General features: G+C 44.5%; 1 protein-coding gene across 2 annotated transcripts; it reads right to left on the bottom strand.

The window, feature by feature from the left end:
* Nucleotides 1-6,774: 6,774 nt before the first annotated feature.
* Nucleotides 6,775-17,820, bottom strand: LOC137535128 (zinc finger protein 3-like). Of its 2 annotated transcripts, none has more exons than XM_068256940.1 (5): nucleotides 17,745-17,820; nucleotides 14,375-14,453; nucleotides 14,160-14,257; nucleotides 12,867-13,305; nucleotides 6,775-8,964 (listed from the first exon to the last, which is right to left on the bottom strand). In XM_068256940.1, the coding sequence occupies exons 1-5, from the start codon at nucleotides 17,799-17,801 to the stop codon at nucleotides 8,018-8,020; spliced, it is 1,620 nt and encodes a 539-aa protein (XP_068113041.1). In that variant the 5' UTR covers nucleotides 17,802-17,820; the 3' UTR covers nucleotides 6,775-8,017. The 2 variants fall into 2 exon arrangements, with proteins under 2 accessions (XP_068113041.1, XP_068113042.1); XM_068256941.1 differs by having other exon boundaries at nucleotides 6,775-8,961.
* Nucleotides 17,821-22,501: the final 4,681 nt, after the last annotated feature.

Raw genomic sequence — 22,501 nt, 5'->3', positions numbered from 1 at the left:
GGATTTTCACCAAGTAGTATAAAACCATGTTATCTGTTATCATTCTTACAGAATGGACTGGATCTTAGCTTATCCTATTCAACGTTGCACAGGCATGTGTCTGCTATTTCATCTTTTTCAGGAATATCTTGGGCATCCCATCCGTTAGTAAAATAATTCTTTAAGTCGGCAATAAAACTGACACCGCCGTTTAAACCAAGATTTCCTAAATGGGATCTGCCTCTAGTCCTAGATATTTTATCATCTGAGCATTTTCAAAATGGAACAGTGACATTGCAAGACCTTTCCTGGAAAACTGTGTTTCTAATAGCCATTACTTCTGGTAGGAGAATCTCTGAGCTACAAGCTTTGTCTCATAAAGAACCATATCTGGTGTTTTATCAGGATAGAGTAGTGTTATTTCCAGTTCAATATTTTCTTCCAAAATGTGCATCATCACTTCATCTAAATCAGGAATGGACTCTTCAGGCATTTAGATCACAGGAGGATCCATCTAAGCTCCATTCGTTAGACATTCCGACTACAATTAAAGCTTATCTACAGGCAACTAAGGATATAAGAGACTCAGAGAGACTGTTCATTATCCCTTCGGGATATAGAAAAGGTAGAATGGCATCCACAAGAACGTTAGCTTGTTGGATTGTTAAATTGATTCAGGCGGCTTATAAGCCAAGAGGCTTGGAGCCCCCGCAGGACATTAATGCCCTCTCAACCAGAAGTATATCTTCTTCATGGGCGGCGCTGAACAAAGTGCCATTAATGACGGTGTGTAAGGCAGCTAATTGGTCTACAGATAACACCTTTTTGAGACATTATTGTGTGGAACCAGCTGCCCTCTCGACTATTGAGTTTGGAAAGAAAATTATTTCCTCTGCTGTAAATGATGCAGTGTAATGGTTGTATGTAGTACTTGTGAACTTATTAAATTTGTGTGCAGCATACCCACCCTTGAGTTATCTAGTTATTGCCCAGTAGTATACTGACATGGCAAACACTAGGGAATCTGGAAAACTGTATACTTACCTGAGTAGTTTTCCTTTCCTAATGTTTGTCCATGTCAGTATACGGCCCCACCCTATGCTGTCGGCTCGTGCTAGTAACATGGAATGATGGCATGGGTTGTGGAAGACCTTTTATAAAATTATTGTCCTATTGGGGCAAAGGGAGGCGGGGCTTTGCCCAGTAGTATACTGACATGGACAAACACTAGGAAAGGAAAACTACTCAGGTAAGTATACAGTTTTCCAGATTCCTCTCTCACATCTCCCCCAGCAGGCCTCATGTTTCTTTCCTCTCTCTCTCTCATCTCCCCCAGCATGCCCCATGTTTCTTTCCTCTCGCTCATCTCCTCCCAATATGCCTCATGTTTCTTTCCTCTCTCTCATCTCCTCCAGCAGGCTTCATGTCCCTTTCCTCTCTCTCTCTCTCTTCTCCCCCAGCATTCCTCATGTTTCTTTTATCTCTCTCTCACTCCCCCCCCCCCCCCCAGCATGCCTCAGGTTTCTTTCCTCTCTCATCCTACCCCCAGCATGCCTCATGTTTCTTTCCTCTCATCTCCTCCCAATATGCCTCAAGTTTCTTTCCTATCTCTCTCATCTCCTCCCAGCATTCCCCATGTTTCGTTCCTCTCTCCCTCACCTCCTTCCAGCATGCCTCATGTTCCTTTCCTCCCTCTCTTATCTTCCCCAGCGTGCCTCGTTTTTTTCCTCTCTCACCTCCCCCAGCATGCCTCATGTTTCTTTCTTCTCTCATCTCCCCGAGCATGCCTCATGTTTCCTTCCTCACATCCTCATCTCCTCCCAGCATGCCTCATGATTATTTCCTCTCTCATCTCCCCCAGCATGTCTCATTTTTCTTTCCTCTCTCTCTCTCTCTCTCACACCTTCCCCAGCATGCCTCATGTTTATTTCATTTCCTCCCAAGATGCATCAGGTTTCTTTCCTCTGTCTCCCCATCCCACCAGCATGCTTCATGTTCCCATTTCTTGTTCCTTTCTTCTCTTTATCATCTTCTCCAAGCCACCTCATGTTTCTTCCCTCTCCCTCATCGCCTCCCAGGATGCCTCATGTTTTTCTCTCTCCCCCTACCCCCCCCCCCCATTTCCTCCCAGCATGCCTCATTTTTTCCCCTCTCTCATCTCCTCCCAGCATGCCTCATTTTTTCCCCTCTCTCATCTCCTCCCAGCATGCCCCATGATTTTCCCCCCTCTCATGTTAATACAGGATGTTAATACAGTACTCACAGATACCTTTTATTTTCAGAAAGGCACAATTGTATTTGGAGGCTTAAGGCAAATGAGCAGTGTACAGTTTTTGTAGCTAGGGCAATACCCTGAAACAAACCAATGGACTGAAAGTATTCCACTGATGGCTTGATGGCCAAATTAAATAACTTTGGGGAAAGTGGGCAACCTTGACAAGTATTCTTATGTAAAATTATGGGAGAGGATGCAGTGCCTTCAACAATCAGTCAAGCTAGACTGTTGTCAAGAAGCCTTCTCAGCATCCAGGGACAAAATAGCCCGCGAACATCGAGAAAGAGATGACAATAGGCTATGCTCCATTACCGGTATCTTGTTTTTTGTTGAGAGCTTCTTGTATATCCTACCTTGTATATTAACCCCATTTATCTATTGTGCGGTGCTGCGTAATATGTAATATTAATAATATCTGTCGACTTTACAACGTGCATAGTATGTGCATTAGTCAAACACCATCTATCAGGGATAGAGACTTATGCGACAGAATAAAATCTATGAGACCCAAGGACTCCACAAAAGCAGCCATTTTCCGATCTGTCTCAGTTATTCACCCCTCTGTTTGCAGTTCTTCATGGCTTGCGGTATCCAGATCAGTCAGGGGCGCCATGGAGGAGAGTGCTATTGCTGTCTTGGGCAGCTGGAGTTTGGGGTCCAAGCCGGCCAGCAAATCGGGGTCCTCGGGTGGGGAACAAGCAGGATGCCCACAGATTGCAAGGGTGAGGGCTGGGGCTTAGAGGATTGCGCCCACTACATGAGGCACTGGAACTGGAAGTCCTCCTTATTTCTTTTAAATTCAATCAACCATTTTTCTTGATTGATTGTTTGATAAATCAAACAAATCTACCATACACTGTTACATTTTTTTCTAAAAATAATGCAGAATTTTTCTCCACGGCTGACATATCAATTGTTAAACAATTCATGAAATTTAATTGCTTTTCTTGAACGAAAAAAAAATACATTCAATCTTTCCAACATTATGGTTGGATTGTTTATAGCCACCTTTAAGGTACCCATATATGCATTGATTTTCCTATTTAATTCCTAGCAGATTCAGTCACTCATTGTTTTGCTGGGAATATATTGCCCAAAATGCTGATTGATCAAATTGCAAATGATTTTGGCCTAAAAATGGTCAGAAGTATTGATCAGACATGACAGGAAATGACTGTGGATTGGGGTCAGGGCAGGTGCAGCAGTTGATCAATGGGCCATAGTGCTGCACTGTATTGAACAGCGCAACGCTGCAGTTCAATCAATAATCAATAGATGTCATTCTGGAATATATTAAAATCAATGTGCTGTGTATGGAAGGAATTAATCAGAATCCAATTAGATTCTGATCAGAGAGCCATTGATTGAATTTGGCCCATAATCGAGTAGTGTATGGCTACCTTTACAAAAAAAAAAAAAATCAGACATAATTGAGGTTGAACCTTCCCCCAAACACACCAATAACTCGTACCCTGATTCATTCATATATATTATTACCCAATCAACATGCCTTTATTTTGGATAAGCCACACACAAGCTCTGACTCAATCATTATCTTACTACTTTATTTCCAAGCCTATATTGCAGCCAATCACTAGGAATAATCAAAAAGATGCAATTTCTTCTGAGTATATGCAAATTTGTATGCAAATATATGCAGCTTGAAAAAGGACCAATCAATTTAAACCTGGGGTTAACCACTTGGGGAGCAGGCTTACACCCCCCCTAGTGACGAGGTGATTATTTACAATTCAGCACACTGCAGCTTTAACCCTGTGCTGCACGGTCATACAACTTAGCACACAAATGGATTTTACCTCCTTTTGTTGTCACTAGTAGGCCCTTCTTGTGGTGGTCTCTGATTGCTGCTGCGATCGTTAGTTTTTTTTTATTTAAAAAGAGCCTTATATTTTAAAAATTACAGTACTTCAACCTCCCTCCTTCATTGGCCCTAGGCGGCGATCAAATCACTTCCCCTCCTCTCATAGGCATCAGCCTATGAGAGGGATTTGACTGTAAGCCACTCAGAGGGACAGCTAAGTGTCCAGCCTGTCACATTCCCGGCCAGCTGTGTCTGGGTGCAGAAATTACCTGCTGAAGCCCCTCCCCAATAGTTCTGCTCCGCCTCACTTGTGCTCATCATGTTGGAAATGTCTGTGCTGGGCGTGGCTGGGGGCGGATCCATCATACAAATCAATGACACCATTCAGGTGCAAAAGTACAACACAGATTTTTGTTGTTTATTTTACACATTTATATTTACACTTTCTCATTTAGAAACACAACAAAGCAAAATTATACAAAGAATAGAGCCTAGCCCTGGGACAGGCTCCTAATTTCTGCTACTGTAAGACCCCCACAGGGGGGAATGTAACAGCAAACCACTAAAAGCTGCAATGTCTTTTGTGCCTCACCTCAGCAACTCTCTGGTCATTATCAACCTTCAAAAGAAAGTAGTACTATACTACTGCTTAACTGTAGCTAAAATGTCTAAAATGAAGAAACTAATACTGCAATTTACTTCAATACTGCCCGTAGTCCTACAAGAATGTCACTTCAATTGTTTCTAGACTCAGTGAATCATGATAGCCTGCACTCAATGTGTGCACTGAAGAGCTGCTAGGATCTGCACAGGGAGGATAAGGAACGGAGAGGGGCAATACTGAGAGAGAGAAGCAGTGGAAACATTTTAGAAACATTGCTTTAAAACTTGTTAAGGGGCTGAAGGACTATTTGTGGATGAGACCTCATTTATGGGAGTTGGAGGCTGTTTCTATGCTGTACCACCTCCCCCATGTGCACAGTGGCCACAGTGGAATGCACATACCTATTTCACCATCAGGCATTGGGACCTGTGCCTCCTCTTCAGTGTGGCTTGGTCAACATGCACCAGGACCCCAATTTTGACACCCAATGTCACATGACATGCATCAGGAGCCAGTGGAGGGATACTGGTGCGCAACCAAGTGAGCTGCACTGAAAATCAGATGAAGGTCCCGGCACTGGAACAGGTATGTGCCTATTCTGCTACTGCACTCTCTCTCTCTAGATATATATATATATATATATATATATATATATATATATATATATATATATATATATATATATATATATATATATATATATGCACATGAGGGGAGAAAGAGTGAAGCAGGCCAGATTATCGGTGGGGGTTACAAAGCAATGGAGCAGCCGAAGAGGGACCCCACGCAACTCATGGGGCTAAAGGAAGCCCCAGGTAAGTATAAAATATGGACATCACAGGTTCCCTTTAAAGGACAACTGAAGTATGAGGGATATGGAGGCTGCCATATTTATTTCCTTTTAAACAATATCAGTTGCCTGGCAGTCCTGCTGATCTATTTGGCTGTAGTAGTGTCTAAATAACACCAGAAACAAGCATGCAGCTAATCTTGTGAGATCTGACAATAAGGTCAGAAACACCTGATCTGCTGCATGCTTGTTCCGGGTTTATAGCTAAAAGTATTAGAGGCAGAGGGTCAGCAAGGCTGCCAGGCAACTGTTATTGCTTAAAAGGAAATAAATATGGCAGGCTCCATATACCTCTCACTTCAATTGTCCTTTAAGTGTTTGTAGAAATGTTCAGAGTGTGGGAACTGCCTACTGAGTATGCTCCCTAGTGACTGCAGCTCTAGTGCTTTAAGTCTGTCAGGAGAAAAGCGTGATATATAGATGTTCTATAGATGTCTTGTCTTGAGAATCCCTATGCGTGTGCTGAGTGTGGGAAATGTTTTGTTTATAGATTTCTTTTTGTCAGGCCTGAGAGATCTCACACTGGTTAGAGTCCCTATTCATGTGCTGAGTGGAGGAAAGGTTTTGCAAAAAAATCATAGGTTGTTTCACATGACAGCTTCTACACTGGAAATAAGCCCTCTTCAGGCTTCAAATGTGGGTATACTAATGAGAATAGTAGGAACAAGGGGAAATTCCATTTTTCATCAAAGAGACCTTGTAGTTTTTTAAATCGATTTTAAAGTTACAAGAGGAAAAAAGGTTTTTTTCAAATGTATCAATCTATCGGTACTGTAGAGACATGGAGTTCCCCCTCCCGAGACTCTTTAACCTCTTGTCCCCATGCAGGCTGGTATAGCCATAATGAGAAGCCCGGGGCACATGTGGCTCTGCACCCATAGCTATACCATCCCGCATGGTCCATGGTATGGGGGGATCTGGAAGAGAGGGGCGGCCAAGCCTACCCATCTCCCCCAAAGCCCTTGTCCAATCCGTGAACAAGGGGTTCTTCCCCACCTCTGTTAACCAGGAGGTGGAGGCTGACGATGCCCTGGGGGTGGTTTTTCCTCTTGTTACCACAGTTCTCCTAAACATAGTAGAATTGAAGAAAAAAACGGGGCACCACTCCTTTAAAAGTCCCTTTATTCCGGTGAGGGAGACAGCAGGTACATGCAGTGGGGGAATCAAGTGCCTTGATACCCCCACTGCATGTACCTGCTGTCTCCCCCACTGTCTCTGTGCCTCTCGGATTTACAAGCCCTACTCCATAGAGCCAAATTAATCCATGCCATGCACTGATGAGGATCAAACAATCCGAAACAGTCTGTATGCATGTTGGATTATTATGGCTCTGTACATATTCACAAGCTGACACATCATTGCATTCCAGCGGTTCTGGAGGTGTGTTTAGCTTCTAAGGGTACAATGGTTAATTTGCATATATTCAGCAGTGTTGCTCTGGGAGACATCTCGAGCTCACTCCAACCTGAATTATCGCAAATTCTTTCTGTTTTAGGAAAGCAAATTTTTGTTTTTCTTAACATCTTAGTAAGGGGGCTTTTAGGACCATTGTAGTCCCTTACACACTCCAATGAGTTCTGGGTCACCATGAGCTTGCTGGTTAGTCTGTGCCACTGGAATAAAGGGACTTTTAAAGGAGTGGTGCCTCGTTTTTTTCTTCAATTCTACTGGATTACAAGGATTTTGGATGAGCACGCCCTGTGTCCCAGTCCTGGTGTGTCTGCCCTGCTGCGTTTGGTGCCAGGTACTGTTACTCTTCTCTCATTTTATATTCTCCTAAACATACTCTGCAAATATTTTGCCATTGATCCCCCTCCGCTGTGCCACTGTCCAGGTTCGTGTACACTTTTTTTTTTAAAGAAATTGTGGCTGCAGAGATGCTTTGAAGGTTTTAGAAGTTCACCTGCCAATAAATCTATTGGCCTTGCCAGGAACTATAATTTTGCAAATGTTCACGGTTTGTTCATGATGCTCAACCATTCCTACTTGCCACACAAAATATAGACAGCACAATCTCATTATAGCAAACTCCAAGGACCTGGCCATTTAGAGTTTATTAAATAAGAAGTTTACAATATTAGAATTGGTCATACAATGCATATTCATACAGGCATGACTCAGGGACTAAGTTTACTTTAGCCAGAGGTTAATTATAACAGGATTGTACCGTAAATACTTTTACAGGCCTGCTTTGAGACACCTTCCTGTGGGGGACTCAACAAATTACAAAATTCACTATCGTAGTCCTTTATATCCTGAGAAATGCATCTGTATGTCACTCAAAAGGTATTTCTTTTGTTTCTTTCTGCAATTAAACTCTCTTTCTTGACAAAATATTTCCCACGTTCTGCACATGAAAAAGGAAGCTCTCCTATGTGAGTTCTCTGGGGTCTGTAAAGGTGTGAATTAGAAGGGATTTCTATTTCCCACACTATGCGCATGAAAAAGGATAAAGCTTAAATGATCAGTAAAGATTTTCTTACACTCTTAACATGAATAAGGATGCTCTCCTGTGTTAGTTCTCTTGTGCTTACGAAGGCTTGACGGATCAATAAACTGTTTCCCACACTCTGAGCATGAATAAGGACGCTCTCCTGTGTGAATTCTCAGGTGATTTTGAAGGTGTGAGGGTTGAGTAAACTTTTTCCGACACTCTGAACATGAATAGGGACGCTCTCCCGTGTGTATTCTCTGGTGCTTTTGAAAGCTTGATGAATCAGTAAACTTTTTCCCACAGGTTGAACATGAATAAGGACGTTCTCCTGTGTGAGTTCTTTGGTGTCGCCGAAGGCTTGTATGCTCAGTAAATGACTTCCCACACTCTGAACATGAATAGGGACGCACCCCTGTGTGTGTTCTCTGGTGACTTTGAAGATGTGAATTAGAAATGAAATTTTTACCACACTCTGAACATGAATAAGGACGCTCTCCTGTGTGTGTTCTCTGGTGCAACTTAAGGTTTGCGCTACTACTGAACTTTTTCCCACACTCTGAACATGAATAAGGACACTCTCCTGTGTGTGTTCTTTGATGCTTCTGAAGTTGTGAATTATAAGGAAACATTTTTCCACACTCTGAACATGAAAAAGGCCGCAGCTCTTTGTGACTTCTTTGGTGCTTAACAAGGTCCAGAAAAGATGTAAAACATTTATCACAAACCAGACATGAATGTTTCTTGTTGCCTTCCCCTGTTGCAGTATCTGCCGTACTGGAAGATTCCCGAGAATGACCCCAATCATTTGCTCTGCCAGCAGTGTGCACACCTGGAGGGACATTTGTGGTAACAGGTTGTGACCCTCCAGAAGCTTCCTGATGATTGGAGGGAATGGTGGAAATTCCTGGAGGAATCTGTGTGACGCCATTATCTTCTACATTACAAGGAGGAGGTACAAGAAGGTGTCCCTCTGACCTGTTCCCAGTATTGTCTCCACCTGCTGGGAGAAGAGTGAAAGTACATGTTACCTGCTGATGTCAGAGGCCTCGCTACATATCAAAGCAAAGTTCTGATAGCAGATAGCAGACACACTGACTATGCACTACAATACACACTCATAGCAGATCTGTTCAGAAGAGTCTAAGGTGACATAGCAATTACTACTAAAGCTAGACTCTGAATCAGAAAATCCCGATCTGTAATAACTACAGAATGGGAAGACTTCTAAATACACATGTAGTCCAGATAGATTCTAGTTGATGTCCTGACCACAAACAGTCCAAATAAGGCTATTTTATATTGTATAGCTGATGTCTTCAAAATAATGTTTTTTCAGAAACACAATACAGTAGAATAGCCATGTAGAGTTTCTATGTGAATGGTAAGATTACCCCGTATACAAAACAAGACTCCCAACATATTTGGCAAGGGGTAGAATACACACACACACACACACACACACGTTATCGAACTGGAAGTATGGTAATTTGCTGCCTCTACCCTGCAGATTGAAACGAAGTGGAAAGACCTCAGACTAGCTACAGTATAATCTTGTTATAATAAACTCAGGTATAGTAAACATTCAGGTATAGTAAACTACCTCTCCAAGGTCCTGGCCAATCTCCATTATAAGTCTATGGGAGCAACACCTGGTATAGTATTTAATAAAACTTCTGTTATAGTAAACATGCTTTTTGGGCCCTACGTGATGCTGACTTTGGATATAGCGAAAGGTGAAGCTCAGATACCTCTGCAGGTTGGACTCCATGATGATTGGCTGCATTTTAGAGAGACGCTGCATGATTGGTCCAAGTGTAAACAGGAAGTTTGCTTACCCATTTACAGGATGCATGCTGCGATTTGTCCAGCCTGGGATTCTAGACCTTGTAATCTGTCCACCAGATGTGCATCCTTGCTAAAGAGTAACAGCAGTGCTATCCGCTATTGAACCACCAGTATTGTATGCTACAAGTAAGGCGAACTGGGCGCCCTTCACCAGCCCAAAATGTCTGAGTCCGACTGCGGCGGTTGCCCCATGATCTGGCCGCCTTTCACCTGCGTGTCTCTGTGTGTAGTCTGATTCAGGTGCCAATTGTTGGTGGTGCATATTTGCCACTGAAAATTGCAATGTTCAGTGGCATACATGGACCCAGAGCATGCAGATTAGATACTGGGCCCCAAACTTGCTCCTATAGTGGCTGCCATTGCTACACTCTTGGCTAATTTGCATTCTTGTGTCATGTGTGTAATTAGATTGTGATGTGTGATGTACAGTATCTCCTCCTCATTTGTTGGCACTATGAAGTTATACTGAGGAATGGAGATGGGCCTTTCATATGGTGTACAGTATCTCCTCCTCATTTGTTGGCACTATGATGTTATACTGAGGAATGGAGATGGGCCTTTCATATGGTGTACAGTATCTCCTCCCCATTTGTTGGTGCTATGATGTTATACTGAGGAATGGAGATGGGCCTTTCATATGGTGTACAGTATCTCCTCTTCATTTGTTGGTACTATGATGTTATACTGAGGAATGGAGATGGACCTTTCATATGGTGTACAGTATCTCCTCCTCATTTGTTGGTGCTATGAGGTTATACTGAGGAATGGAGATGGGCCTTTCATATGGTGTACAGTATCTCCTCCTCATTTGTTGGTGCTATGATGTTATACTGAGGAATGGAGATGGACATTTCATATGGTGTACAGTATCTCCTCCTCATTTGTTGGTGCTATGATGTTATACTGAGCAATGGAGATGGGCCTTTCATATGGTGTACAGTATCTCCTCATTTGTTGGTGCTATGATGTTATACTGAGGAATGGAGATGGGCCTTTCATATGATGTACAGTATCTCCTCCTCATTTGTTGGTACTGTGATGTTACACTGAGGAATGGAGATGGACCTTTCATATGGTGTACAGTATCTCCCCCTCATTTGTTGGTGCTATGATGTTATACTGAGGAATGGAGATGGGCCTTTCATATGGTGTACAGTATCTCCTCCTCATTTGTTGGTGCTATGATGTTATACTGAGGAATGGAGATGGGCCTTTCATATGCTGTACAGCATCTCCTCCTCATTTGTTGGTGCTGTGATGTTATACTGAGGAATGGAGATGGGCCTTTCATATGGTGTACAGTATCCCCTCCTCATTTGTTGGTACTGTGATATTACACTGAGGAATGGAGATGGGCTTTTCATATGGTGTACAGTATCCCCTCCTCATTTGTTGGTACTGTGATGTTACACTGAGGAATGGAATGGAGATGGGCTTTTCATATGGTGTACAGTATCTCCCCCTCATTTGTTGGTGCTATGATGTTATACTGAGGAATGGAGATGGGCCTTTCATATGGTGTACAGTATCTCCTCTTCATTTGTTGGTACTATGATGTTATACTGAGGAATGGAGATGGACCTTTCATATGGTGTACAGTATCTCCTCCTCATTTGTTGGTGCTATGAGGTTATACTGAGGAATGGAGATGGGCCTTTCATATGGTGTACAGTATCTCCTCCTCATTTGTTGGTGCTATGATGTTATACTGAGGAATGGAGATGGACATTTCATATGGTGTACAGTATCTCCTCCTCATTTGTTGGTGCTATGATGTTATACTGAGCAATGGAGATGGGCCTTTCATATGGTGTACAGTATCTCCTCATTTGTTGGTGCTATGATGTTATACTGAGGAATGGAGATGGGCCTTTCATATGATGTACAGTATCTCCTCCTCATTTGTTGGTACTGTGATGTTACACTGAGGAATGGAGATGGACCTTTCATATGGTGTACAGTATCTCCCCCTCATTTGTTGGTGCTATGATGTTATACTGAGGAATGGAGATGGGCCTTTCATATGGTGTACAGTATCTCCTCCTCATTTGTTGGTGCTATGATGTTATACTGAGGAATGGAGATGGGCCTTTCATATGCTGTACAGCATCTCCTCCTCATTTGTTGGTGCTGTGATGTTATACTGAGGAATGGAGATGGGCCTTTCATATGGTGTACAGTATCCCCTCCTCATTTGTTGGTACTGTGATATTACACTGAGGAATGGAGATGGGCTTTTCATATGGTGTACAGTATCCCCTCCTCATTTGTTGGTACTGTGATGTTACACTGAGGAATGGAATGGAGATGGGCTTTTCATATGGTGTACAGTATCTCCCCCTCATTTGTTGGTGCTATGATGTTATACTGAGGAATGGAGATGGGCCTTTCATATGGTGTACAGTATCTCCTCCTCATTTGTTAGTACTATGATGTTATACTGTGGAATGGAGATGGGCCTTTCATATGGTGTACAGTATCTCCCCCTCATTTGTTGGTACTATGATGTTATATTGTGGAATGGAGATGGGCCTTTCATATGGTGTACAGTATCTCCTCCTCATTTGTTGGTGCTATGATGTTACACTGAGGAATGGAGATGGGCCTTTCATATGGTGTACAGTATCTCCCCCTCATTTGTTGGTGCTATGATGTTATACTGAGGAATGGAGATGGGCCTTTCATACGGTGCACAGTATCTCCTCATTTGTTGGTAGCATGATATCATATTGAGGCTGCTAAAATATAATTGCACTGACTGCACAAGAGCAGACAAATTTAAAGGGCCATTTGAACAGAGCTGTGCATGCTTGGTAGCGGGAAGACGGTTGTTTTGGTGAGTAGTGAGGTGGTGGAGTCCAGACTGTGCATGAGGACTCCTGGCATACAGTATGTTTGTCTGTATAGTAAAAAGGACAGTGAGATGAATTTTATATCTGTACAGAGCTCTCTCTCATGTGAAGATCTGCTGATTCCACCATTGCCAGTCACTCTATATATCCTACTCTAATAAAATAAAAATGTACAACATATAAGCATATAGAATTCATTACTTACCTGTGCAAATATCTACAAATGATTTTTCTGCTTTGATATTTGTCATCATGTCTCTCTTCTCCATACACTGCTGATCACTCTTCACATCCGTCTCTTCTTCTTCCTCTTTAATTGTCCTCATCATGTCACCCTCCTCTATAGACTGCTGATCACTCCTCACATATGTCTCTTCTTCCTCTTTAATTGTCATCATCATGTTACCCTCCTCCATAGAGTGCTGATCACTCCTCACATATGTCTCTTCTTCTTCCTCTTTATTAGTTCTCATCACGTCACCCTCCTCCATAGACTGCTGATCACTCCTCACATACGTCTCTTCTCCTTCCTCTTTAATTGTCCCCATCATGTCACCCTCCTCCATAGACTGCTGATCACTCCTCACATACGTCTCTTCTTCTTCCTCGTTAACCTCAAGTTTTGCATCAATCCGCTCTTCACGCTAAAGCCACAAATCACAGAGAATTACGTCTTTAAAGTATATCTGAAGCAATAGAAAAGTTATAAGATAGATACATTAGATTGTAAGCTCGCAAGGGCAGGGCTCTCTCCCCCTTTTGTGTCTTGGAAATCATTATACATTTTATTTATCATGTTATTTTTATCACTGCCATTACCAATTCTGTATTTTGTATCATTTTTTGTATTTTGTCACTAATCATGTATCTCGTATATTGGTGTACACCATTGTCTGTATTATTATGTACCCCATGTTTGTTTCTTACTTTGTACAGCGCTACAGAATATGTTGGCGCTTTATAAATTAATAATAATAATAATACTTATATCAGTACTGTGAAGACTGTGGATAGTCCAGGGGCTTCCCCAATCCTTGCTCCAGCGCAGGGTCCATCTGACCATATATGAGAGAGCATTTTAATGTTTTTTCTTGTGGCCACAACCCCTTGCATATATGAGCACAGCCGTACTGAGCATGCTTGAATACAGTCTGCACATGCCCAGTGGAGCAGAGTCAGTCATGTACAGCTTTTTCCTCCAAGCACAAGCAGTTTCATACTACACGGCATGTATGGACCTACTCACACATGCACAGTATGGCAGCTCTCTTGCTTGGACAGCAGCACAACTATGGAAAAGAAGAGGATCTCAGGCAGCAGCGATGAGCTCAGGAAGGAGTGAGGAAGCCTCTGGACCACCCTGACAGTTCCCACTACTTAGGTAAGTATCTAACTTTTAATTTGATTTTACTCAGAGGTTTTCTTTACCACAAAAACACTATTCAAATTATATTCTGATCCAATCTATTAGTAATATTACACCCTCAGTTCCACCTACCTGATAATAGTTGAGGATGGTGAGATCTTCCTGTGGACAATCTTGGGTATAAAGAGGACCTGCCCAGCTCTCTGGTGGGCTTCTGTTACTGGATCCATCTGTAGGAAACACACTGATTGAGTACATTGTCTCTATATGTTTATCAGATGATGGGGGATCTAGGTGGACCCTCCATACTGCTCTCTGCTTTACAAGCTATGAAAATCTCCTCTTACCCGGTGGTGTGAGAGGCAGCTGATTCACCATCATGGCGTCCTTGCAGAGGTCCTTGTGTCCTTCTATATGCTGCCACTCCTGCATAGAGAAATAGACAGTGACATCCTGACACCTTATAAGAACATGACACACACAATGATACAGTCAACATTCAGACTCATCCTTCACACATATTATGCATATATGTACGCACACGCCAGTGGTGTGACTGCAAATCATAGACTCCTCATAATGTCCACACTGCCTCCCCCAGGGGGGTTGGCTCCTGGGCAGGAAATCACATTAGGGTGTGTATATAAGAAGATACAGGAGACATCCCCCTGGTTCAGGCAGTGATTATGGAGGACACATGGGGGGAGTGTGGGGGGATAATGATTGAAGCCCCCATTGCTGGGTGCAGATTGGCTCCTGGGCAGGAAATCACATTAGGGTGTGTGTGTATATAAGAAGATACAGGAGACATCCCCCTGGGTCTAGGGTTGCCACCTGCCCGGTATTCCCCCGGCCCAGCCGGAAAATTAATTAAAAAACCGCTGCCGGAAATATGTTTTTACCGGCAATGTATCTGCCCGGTAATTTGGACAGACTGTCCCACAAGAGCAGAGGGGAAGACGCCTGGTCTGTTACAATACTTCTAACAACTGGGATGAGGCTACAGGCTGTTCTCCCCCTCCCTCCTGTTTAATGAGCAGCTCCCTGTCAGCAGACTACGAGACTCTGAGCCGCTTACACTGATAGACTTCAGTGTAGAGGAGAAGAATGTCTCCTCCCCCCTCCTCCTCCCGGGGACTTCAGAGGGCCAGAGAGAGGGAGAGACAGACACGTGCAGCTGCAGCTGGGACAGGAGATGCTGTAACTGTGAGAGTTGCTGCTGTCACTGTTATGTTTGTATGGATGCAGACAGCGTGTATGTATGGCATGTGTGTGAGGTGATGTGTATGTATGGAGTGTGTGTCTCTGGGATCTGTGTGTATACAAAGCATGTGTGTTTGTATATAGTGTGTATGTATATAGTGCATGATGTGATCTGCGTATGTATGTATACAGAGCATGTGTGTGTATGTATATAGTGCATGTGTATGTATTGAGAGAATGTTTCCCTTATGAATAACTGCATCCCCCCCTTCAGTGTAACACCCCCTCCCTTACCCCCATAGCAAGCATGGGCAATACACCTCCGCTCTCCATCTAGGTTCGTTATCCTGCCATACCCCCTCCCCCCCCCACCACCACCTGTCCTTGACAGACCTGACTCCCCTTCTCTTAACCGCTTAAAGGAATACTGTAGGGGGCAAAGGGGAAAATGAGTTGAACTTACCTGGGTCTTCTAATGGTCCCCTGCAGACGTCCTGTGCCCGCACAGCCACTCAACAATGCTCTAGTCCCTGCCACCAGTTACTTCCGGAATTTGCCACTGCGCCTGCATGACCTCATCCCTGCTGACGTCACGGGAGCGTACTGCGCAAGCACGGTATGGCCTGCACCTACGCATAGCGCTATAGGGACGTCAGCGAAAGTGAAGAGAAGGCCTCGCAGACGCAATGGTTTTCCGACTTTAAAGTCGCAATTTCCGAAAGTGAACCGGCGGGGACCGGAGCATCAGTGAGTGGCTACGTGGGCACAGGACGTCTGCGGGGGACCGGTGCATCGGTGAGTGGCTGTGCGTGCACAGGACATCTGTGGGGGACCATTAAAAGCCCCTGGTAAATTAAACTCTTTTTTTCCCCTTTGCTCCCCACAGTAATCACAGGCTTACATCCCCCTAGTGACCAGGCTATTTTTTTTTTTATTAGCTATTTTTACTATTCAGGCCACTGCAGCTTGCTGCAGGGCCATACAACTTAGCACACAATTTAATCTTTCCCCCCTTTTGTTGCCACCAACAGAGCTTTCTGTTGGTGGCATCTGATTGCTACTGAGATTTATTTTTTTTAATTTTTTTTTTAAAATAAAATCACATATTTTATTTAAATTTCCTACCCTCCATACCCCCGAAGAGCCAATCAGAGCTGATCACCTCTCATAGGCATCAGCCTATGAGAGGGATCTTCTTGTGGCACGCTCGAGGGGACAGCTCAGTGACAGAGCTGTCCCCCATACATGTGTAACAGCCTGCCGCCCACGATCGCAAGCAAGCAGGCTGGTCTCGGAACTCCGCTCAGTCATTCAGCGTAATCTCCTCCCCCATGACTTGATGCCAATTGGCATTAGGCGGTCCTGGGGGAGCCACTTTACAACCGCCCATCGGCGTTAGGCGGTCGCAAGGAGGTTAAAGTGTACCTGAAATATTATTGGGTGCTCTTTACAGACCCATGAGGTGTGTGGGCTTCCTTGCAGCCTCTCTGTTCACTAGATATCCTCCCCACGGTAATCTGGACAATCACAGCCAGCCATGTGCTTCTGCATTTACGCGACCCGGCCACTACTGCACAGGTGCGGAATGCTCCCCGCTGCAGGAGCACTAGAGGGGGTAGACACATGACACAGAAGAACGCGGCCAGCCAGATATTACCAGGGGGAGCATATCGAGTGAATGGAGCAGCTGGTGAGTGAGCCCATGCACCTCATAGGGCTGGAGGAAGCTCCCCAGGAAAGTATAAATACACCCATTAAACAGAACCTAAACTGAGAGGGTTATGGATGTTTCCTTTTAAATAATACTGGTTGCCTGGCAGCCCTGTTGATCTCTGGCTGCAGTAGTGGCTGAATCACACACCTGAAACAAGCATGCAGCTAATCCATTCTGACTTCAGTCAGAGCACCTTATCTGCTGCATGCTTGTTCAGGGGCTGTGGCTAAACGTATTAGAGACAAAGGGATCAGCAGGAGAGTCAGGCAACTGGTATTATTTTAAAAGGAAAAAGCCATATCATTCTCAGTTTAGGTTCCCTTTAATGCAAGCCTAATGCTAGGTACACACTACACAATTTTTTGACTTTTTTACTGACAGATTGACTATTTCCGATCTGATTTCCGGTATTTTTTTACCCTAAAGGTGGCAACCCTACCTGGGTCAGGTAGTGATGATGGAGGACACATGGAGGAGTGTGAGGGGATAATGATAGAAGCCCCCATTGCTGTGTGTAGATTGGCTCCCGGGAAGGAAATCGCATTAGGGTGAGTATATAAGATACAGGAGACATTTCCCTGGGTCAGGTAGTAATGATGGGGGGAGTGTGTGTGTGTGGGGGGGGATAATGATAGAAGCCCCCATTGCTGGGTGCAGATTGGCTCCTGGGAAGGAACTCACATTAGGGTGAGTATATAAGAAGATATAGGCGACATTTTCCTGGGTCAGGCAGTGAGGTCACATAGAAGGGGACACAGGGCGATTACTGGCTGTACATATAAATTATATTAAGTGATTACTTTCTCCGCTGTCAATCTCAGGAATGTGTATTTCTTACTTCTCGTCCTGCTGTCCATTCAGCTTCCGGTCCGTGCGTTCTACCCCGGTGGTTTCGTGCAGTGTTCTTTTTCCTATGAGATGAGGGCTCCATCTTGTGGATAATATGAGAACTGCGGCTTCCGATATGATTTTTGCAACAGGTTTCACCATCCTGTGGCCAGTATGAGAACTGCTGCCTAATTTCACTTTATTGTGTGTATCATACCTATACTGTATATTACTCCAGGGCCAGGCCTTGCACTGACGAGGACCATCCAGCTTGAAACAGGTGTATACGTGTTGGATTAGTATGGTTATGTAAAGTTAATGAGCTCTGCTAATAATTCCAAGTTAATATTATGCAATTTTTTAGACAGTTTTGGGAAGAGCCACAACTCAGCCCCCAATTACTTCCTTCATGCCAGTTCTGCCGACTAAATAGCCTACCCATCAAATCAATGTAGGCTATTTCGTTGGAGCACCTCCCCAATACCACCCAGTTCTCTACATCATTACCTGTACAAGTATTGAAGTCCTGTTACTGGCCTGCTCCCATCTATGCTCTATGAGGGTCCTAAGGCTCTGCAGGAACAGCAGGTAGAAGTGGGACAGTCTTGGCACAGCACTAGTAGCAGTGGGTCCAGGCCTGTCTGTCTGGGCTGTGGTGGCTTCCTGCAGAATGTGATGACTGTGCCATCCAGACACATATAATGTTGGCATTCCCTGTGGGTAGAATACAGGAGATGCTGCCACTGGTGCCATGGCGAGCTGGGATGCCTGCTGCTCTGGACTCCATACTGCTCAAACAGCTGCTGGACACTCTTCACCTGGGGAGGGGCTGGTACAGCACAGCAGCACCATTCACCTGGCCATCATCTCATGTAATGTGACAGGTCCTCTGTAGCCCAGTACTGGGGGGGCTGCTTGTCACCCAGCATGCCTCATGTTTCTTTCCTCTCTCTCATCTCCCCGCCCCAGCATGCCTCATGTTTTTCCCTCTCTAATCTCCTCCCAGCATGCCTCATGTTCCTTTCCTCTCTCTCATCTCCCACATCTTCTTTAGGGAGGTCTCTCTCCCTGTGCCCTGGGGTTTCTCCGTCAGCCCCAGCAGCTCTGCATGACCTCCCTAACCATTACTGCGTTCCATATGACATGCTGTAACAAGCTTTCCCACCCCACCTCAGCTTTAATAGGTTGAAGCAGGGTGGAAGAGTCAAAGTGCAGCCGGTGTAGTGAAATTTTTTGCAACTTTATCAGATTTAACCGGTTATATAGGTATAGCTATCAGAAAGTGCAACCTAACCATTGACTTCAACCTATCTGCATCAGAAAATGCGACCCAACCAAACCCTATTCTCACACAGAACCCTCCCCTCTTGCTCAACTAATAACCCCCCCTGGAGGGAACAATCCCCCCTCTTCCTCAACTAATAACCCCCAACCCCCCCCCCCCCCCCGAGGGAACAATCCCCCCTCTTGCTCAACTAATAACCCCCCCTGGAGGGAACAATCCCCCCATTCTTGCTCAACTAATAACCCCCCCTGGAGGGAACAATCCCCCCTTTTTTGCTCAACTAATAACCCCCCTGGAGGGAACAATCCCCCTTCTAGCTCAATGGGATCCGTGGTTGCAAAAAAATTACAGGCGTGTTAACAGAGAGAAGCCACGCCTACACAGTCATACGCTGTCCTCTATGGCAAGTTGCAAAATATAATGGGTTGCAAAATATTTCATTACACCGGCGGTGACAGTAAGTGACAGCTCAGGTCACAGACAGTAAGCTGCTCCTGTTCGCTGCCCCTTTATCCCAGACCTGGCTGTCCGTAGTCGCCTGTCACAATTATGTGCAGACTCTGTGGAGGAAGCAGGGCGGCTGTGCATCAGCCTCAGAAATAGCATGGTTGAGCTCTTGCCTGACTGATGCGTTTCAAATGTTTGACAGTTTCATTGCTTGAGTGTGCCAGCCTGATGCCTGCCCCTTGCTTGTTGGCACACTAGGCCATGTGGCCTTGCCACAAATCTGGCCATGGTCACAGGAAGTATTGTCTCTCCCCACTTATACAGCATCCAGCTCTATGGCTTTCAGAAATAGCTGCCCAAATGATGAAACACATTTAAGTCTCACACCTCAGTCTTGCAGTCAGTCAGATCATTATTTTATGCTGCATATTCCTGCACTAATCTTTTGTCTGCATGACTCATCATTGTGTGTGTGTGTGCGTGCGTGCGTGCGTGTGTGTGTGTGTGTGTGTGTGTGTGGGTGTGTAGGGTAGTGGGGGCAGTCTATACACACCTTCCAAACTGGAATGTACCATTCAAACCTAACTGCTAGCTCTCTGCCCATCTTCCAACACACCCTCAGTGATTATTGGGAGCGACTCACAGTGACCCTTTCCACATGGAACTGGATTTTGTTTCACATTTTCCACCATAATTTACTTATTTTGAGTTTTATAAAATTACTGACCAGTGAGGTAAATTACCAACTTGTGCAGTAAATACCTCAACATATGTCAGTAAATGTCAATTCACAGAGGCTAGAGCATGCAGTAAAAGCCAAGTGAGTTGTTTGGTATTTTAGACCAGCTCTGATCTGTCGGAAACTATGCGAGAGCATAGATACACAGCAAAAGGCAGAGAGCCAGTAGGAAGAGCCTCCCCCTCCTGCTTCTCACCCCATTTGAGCCAATACACTGGCAGGCGGGACATTACAGCGGCAGAGCAGGGGCAGGAGACATTCAAAGAAGCTTTTCTGCATCACTTTAGATGTGCAGATCTATATAGTGATGCATAGAAGAGTGGCCTCTAGTGTCAATATAAGCACATCTAAAGTGGTGCAGGAATCCTTTTCCTTTCTTACAAGCTGTCACTGGGCAGGATACAGGATGGGCTCATGTAGACCAGTCTGCACAGCTTGCTGCAGAAACCTACTCCACTGGGAGACTTCTACATGGTTTGCTCTACATGAGCAGGGCTTGGTGAATTGAAGCAATATTTTTGGTAATGTACCAAACATCTACTGCACATGTGATACTTGGTAGAAAAAAAAAAAAAAACAGTCTAAAATAGTAGACAGTGGTATTTTACTGACCTGATTTTTTTTTTACATACAAGCTCTTTGTAAATTGAAGCCATTGTGTGGTCTGAACCCTCTATAACAGTAATTATAGATTGGTGGTATACCTTGAAATGAATCAGAGCACTCAGTATTTTACATAAAAAAGAAATTTTATTTGCTTATCATACAGCATATATACAAAAATATCAACAGTTCCAAGTAGTGTTTTCCTCTCACAATAATCCATCTGATCAGGCCTTTATAGTAAAACAATCATGAATCTTCTAAATACATTCAAAAAATAAATTATAACAGTTGTATTATAAATTTGAACAATCAAATTTGCCCCCAAGTGGTTTTCCCACTTTGCATTATGTTTGGCCCACCCTTCACCACCAAAGAAGCTATACTGGAGGTAAAGTCCCAGATCATCAGGGAAGTCATGTGGTGGAAAAAAGGGGAAAGCGCTAGACACTTGGAAACTGTATGGGGGAAGGGGGGGTATAGTGGGCCTGAACAGTTTTAGGAAAAGATAGAATTGCACGATTTCTGTAAAAAAAAATGGCGATTTCGATTCACGATTTTTGATAAACAACGATGGATTAGCACATCGATGGTGAGTATAAGTAGACCCAATATAGATAGCCCAGTATAGGTGCCCCTAGTATAGTTTAACCAGCTTTAGGTGCCCCAGTAAAGATTAGCTAGCTGGACAAGCGTGTGGCTCCCTTGGCCCCCCGAGTGATTTGCAGCTCGGGAGTGAGGGGGTGGATGGCACCCTACACATCTCTTTGCGGAAGGCTCTCCTCCCAGCACCTTGAGTATGCACGGAGAGCTGTGGAGCATCTTCGCCGGCATCACGTGACCAGCAGAGCCGCATCACATGACCAGCGGCGCCGCTCTCCTCTCCACGCGACTAGCAGCACTGGTCTCCTCTCAGGCGTTCTCCTAGCTGCTTGAGGGCGGCGACACGGATCAGGACATTGTGGCGGAGGGGGCCAGGAGCCGGAGCAGAGAAGGTATCAGTGGCGGCATGGAAAACCGCCAACTCTGACGATCTCAAGATCGTCTTGTCACTGATCGCGATTTCGGTTTAAAAACTGAGTCATTCAGCCCTAGTGTATAGAAACTGTATAGGCTGGGAGCGGGCCACTAGACACCAGGGAACTATATAGGGTAGGGAGAGAGGTCTACAGATACCAGGGAACTGTATAGAGGAGCAGGGATGCTCAAATCTGATCTTGGATGAAATCCGGATAGTTGTTATCTGGATTTCATCCCGTTAAATCAAATCACCTGTGTGCCGGCTGGGTGGGGGGGGTTAATCTTACCTTTCACGACGTCTTCTTCGTCCGTCCCTTGGCGCCTCCCACGATGCGGTCCAATCCGCCGTCACGTGACTAAAAACATTTCCTCCTTCCGGGTTGAAGGAGGAAGTGTATAGTCACGAGACGCCGGATTGGACCGCATCGCGGGAGGCGCCGAGGGACGGACGAAGAAGACGTCATGATACAGTGGGTTGCAAAAGTATTCAGCTCCCTTGAAGTTTTCCACATTTTATCATATTACTGCCACAAACATGAATCAATTTTATTGGAATTCCACATGAAAGACCAACACAAAGTGGTGTACACATGAGAAGTGGAACGAAAATCATACATGATTCCAAACATTTTTTA

This window comes from Hyperolius riggenbachi, chromosome 10 (genome assembly GCF_040937935.1).
Source record: "Hyperolius riggenbachi isolate aHypRig1 chromosome 10, aHypRig1.pri, whole genome shotgun sequence".
Taxonomy (NCBI): domain Eukaryota; kingdom Metazoa; phylum Chordata; class Amphibia; order Anura; family Hyperoliidae; genus Hyperolius; species Hyperolius riggenbachi.
Note: the sequence above shows the minus strand (reverse complement) of the source record. Positions and strands in the feature narration are given on the sequence as shown.

Bases quoted from the DNA above. Each gene is read 5' to 3' on its own strand.
- LOC137535128 (XM_068256940.1), bottom strand. From the start codon at position 17,801: ATGGACAGCAGGACGAGAAGTAAGAAATACACATTCCTGAGATTGACA. The intron at 14,258-14,374 runs GTAAGAGGAGAT...TGTTTCCTACAG, and splicing joins GCTGCCTCTCACACCACCGG to ATGGATCCAGTAACAGAAGC. The intron at 8,965-12,866 runs GTAAGTAATGAA...CTCTTCTCCCAG, and splicing joins ATTTGTAGATATTTGCACAG to CAGGTGGAGACAATACTGGG.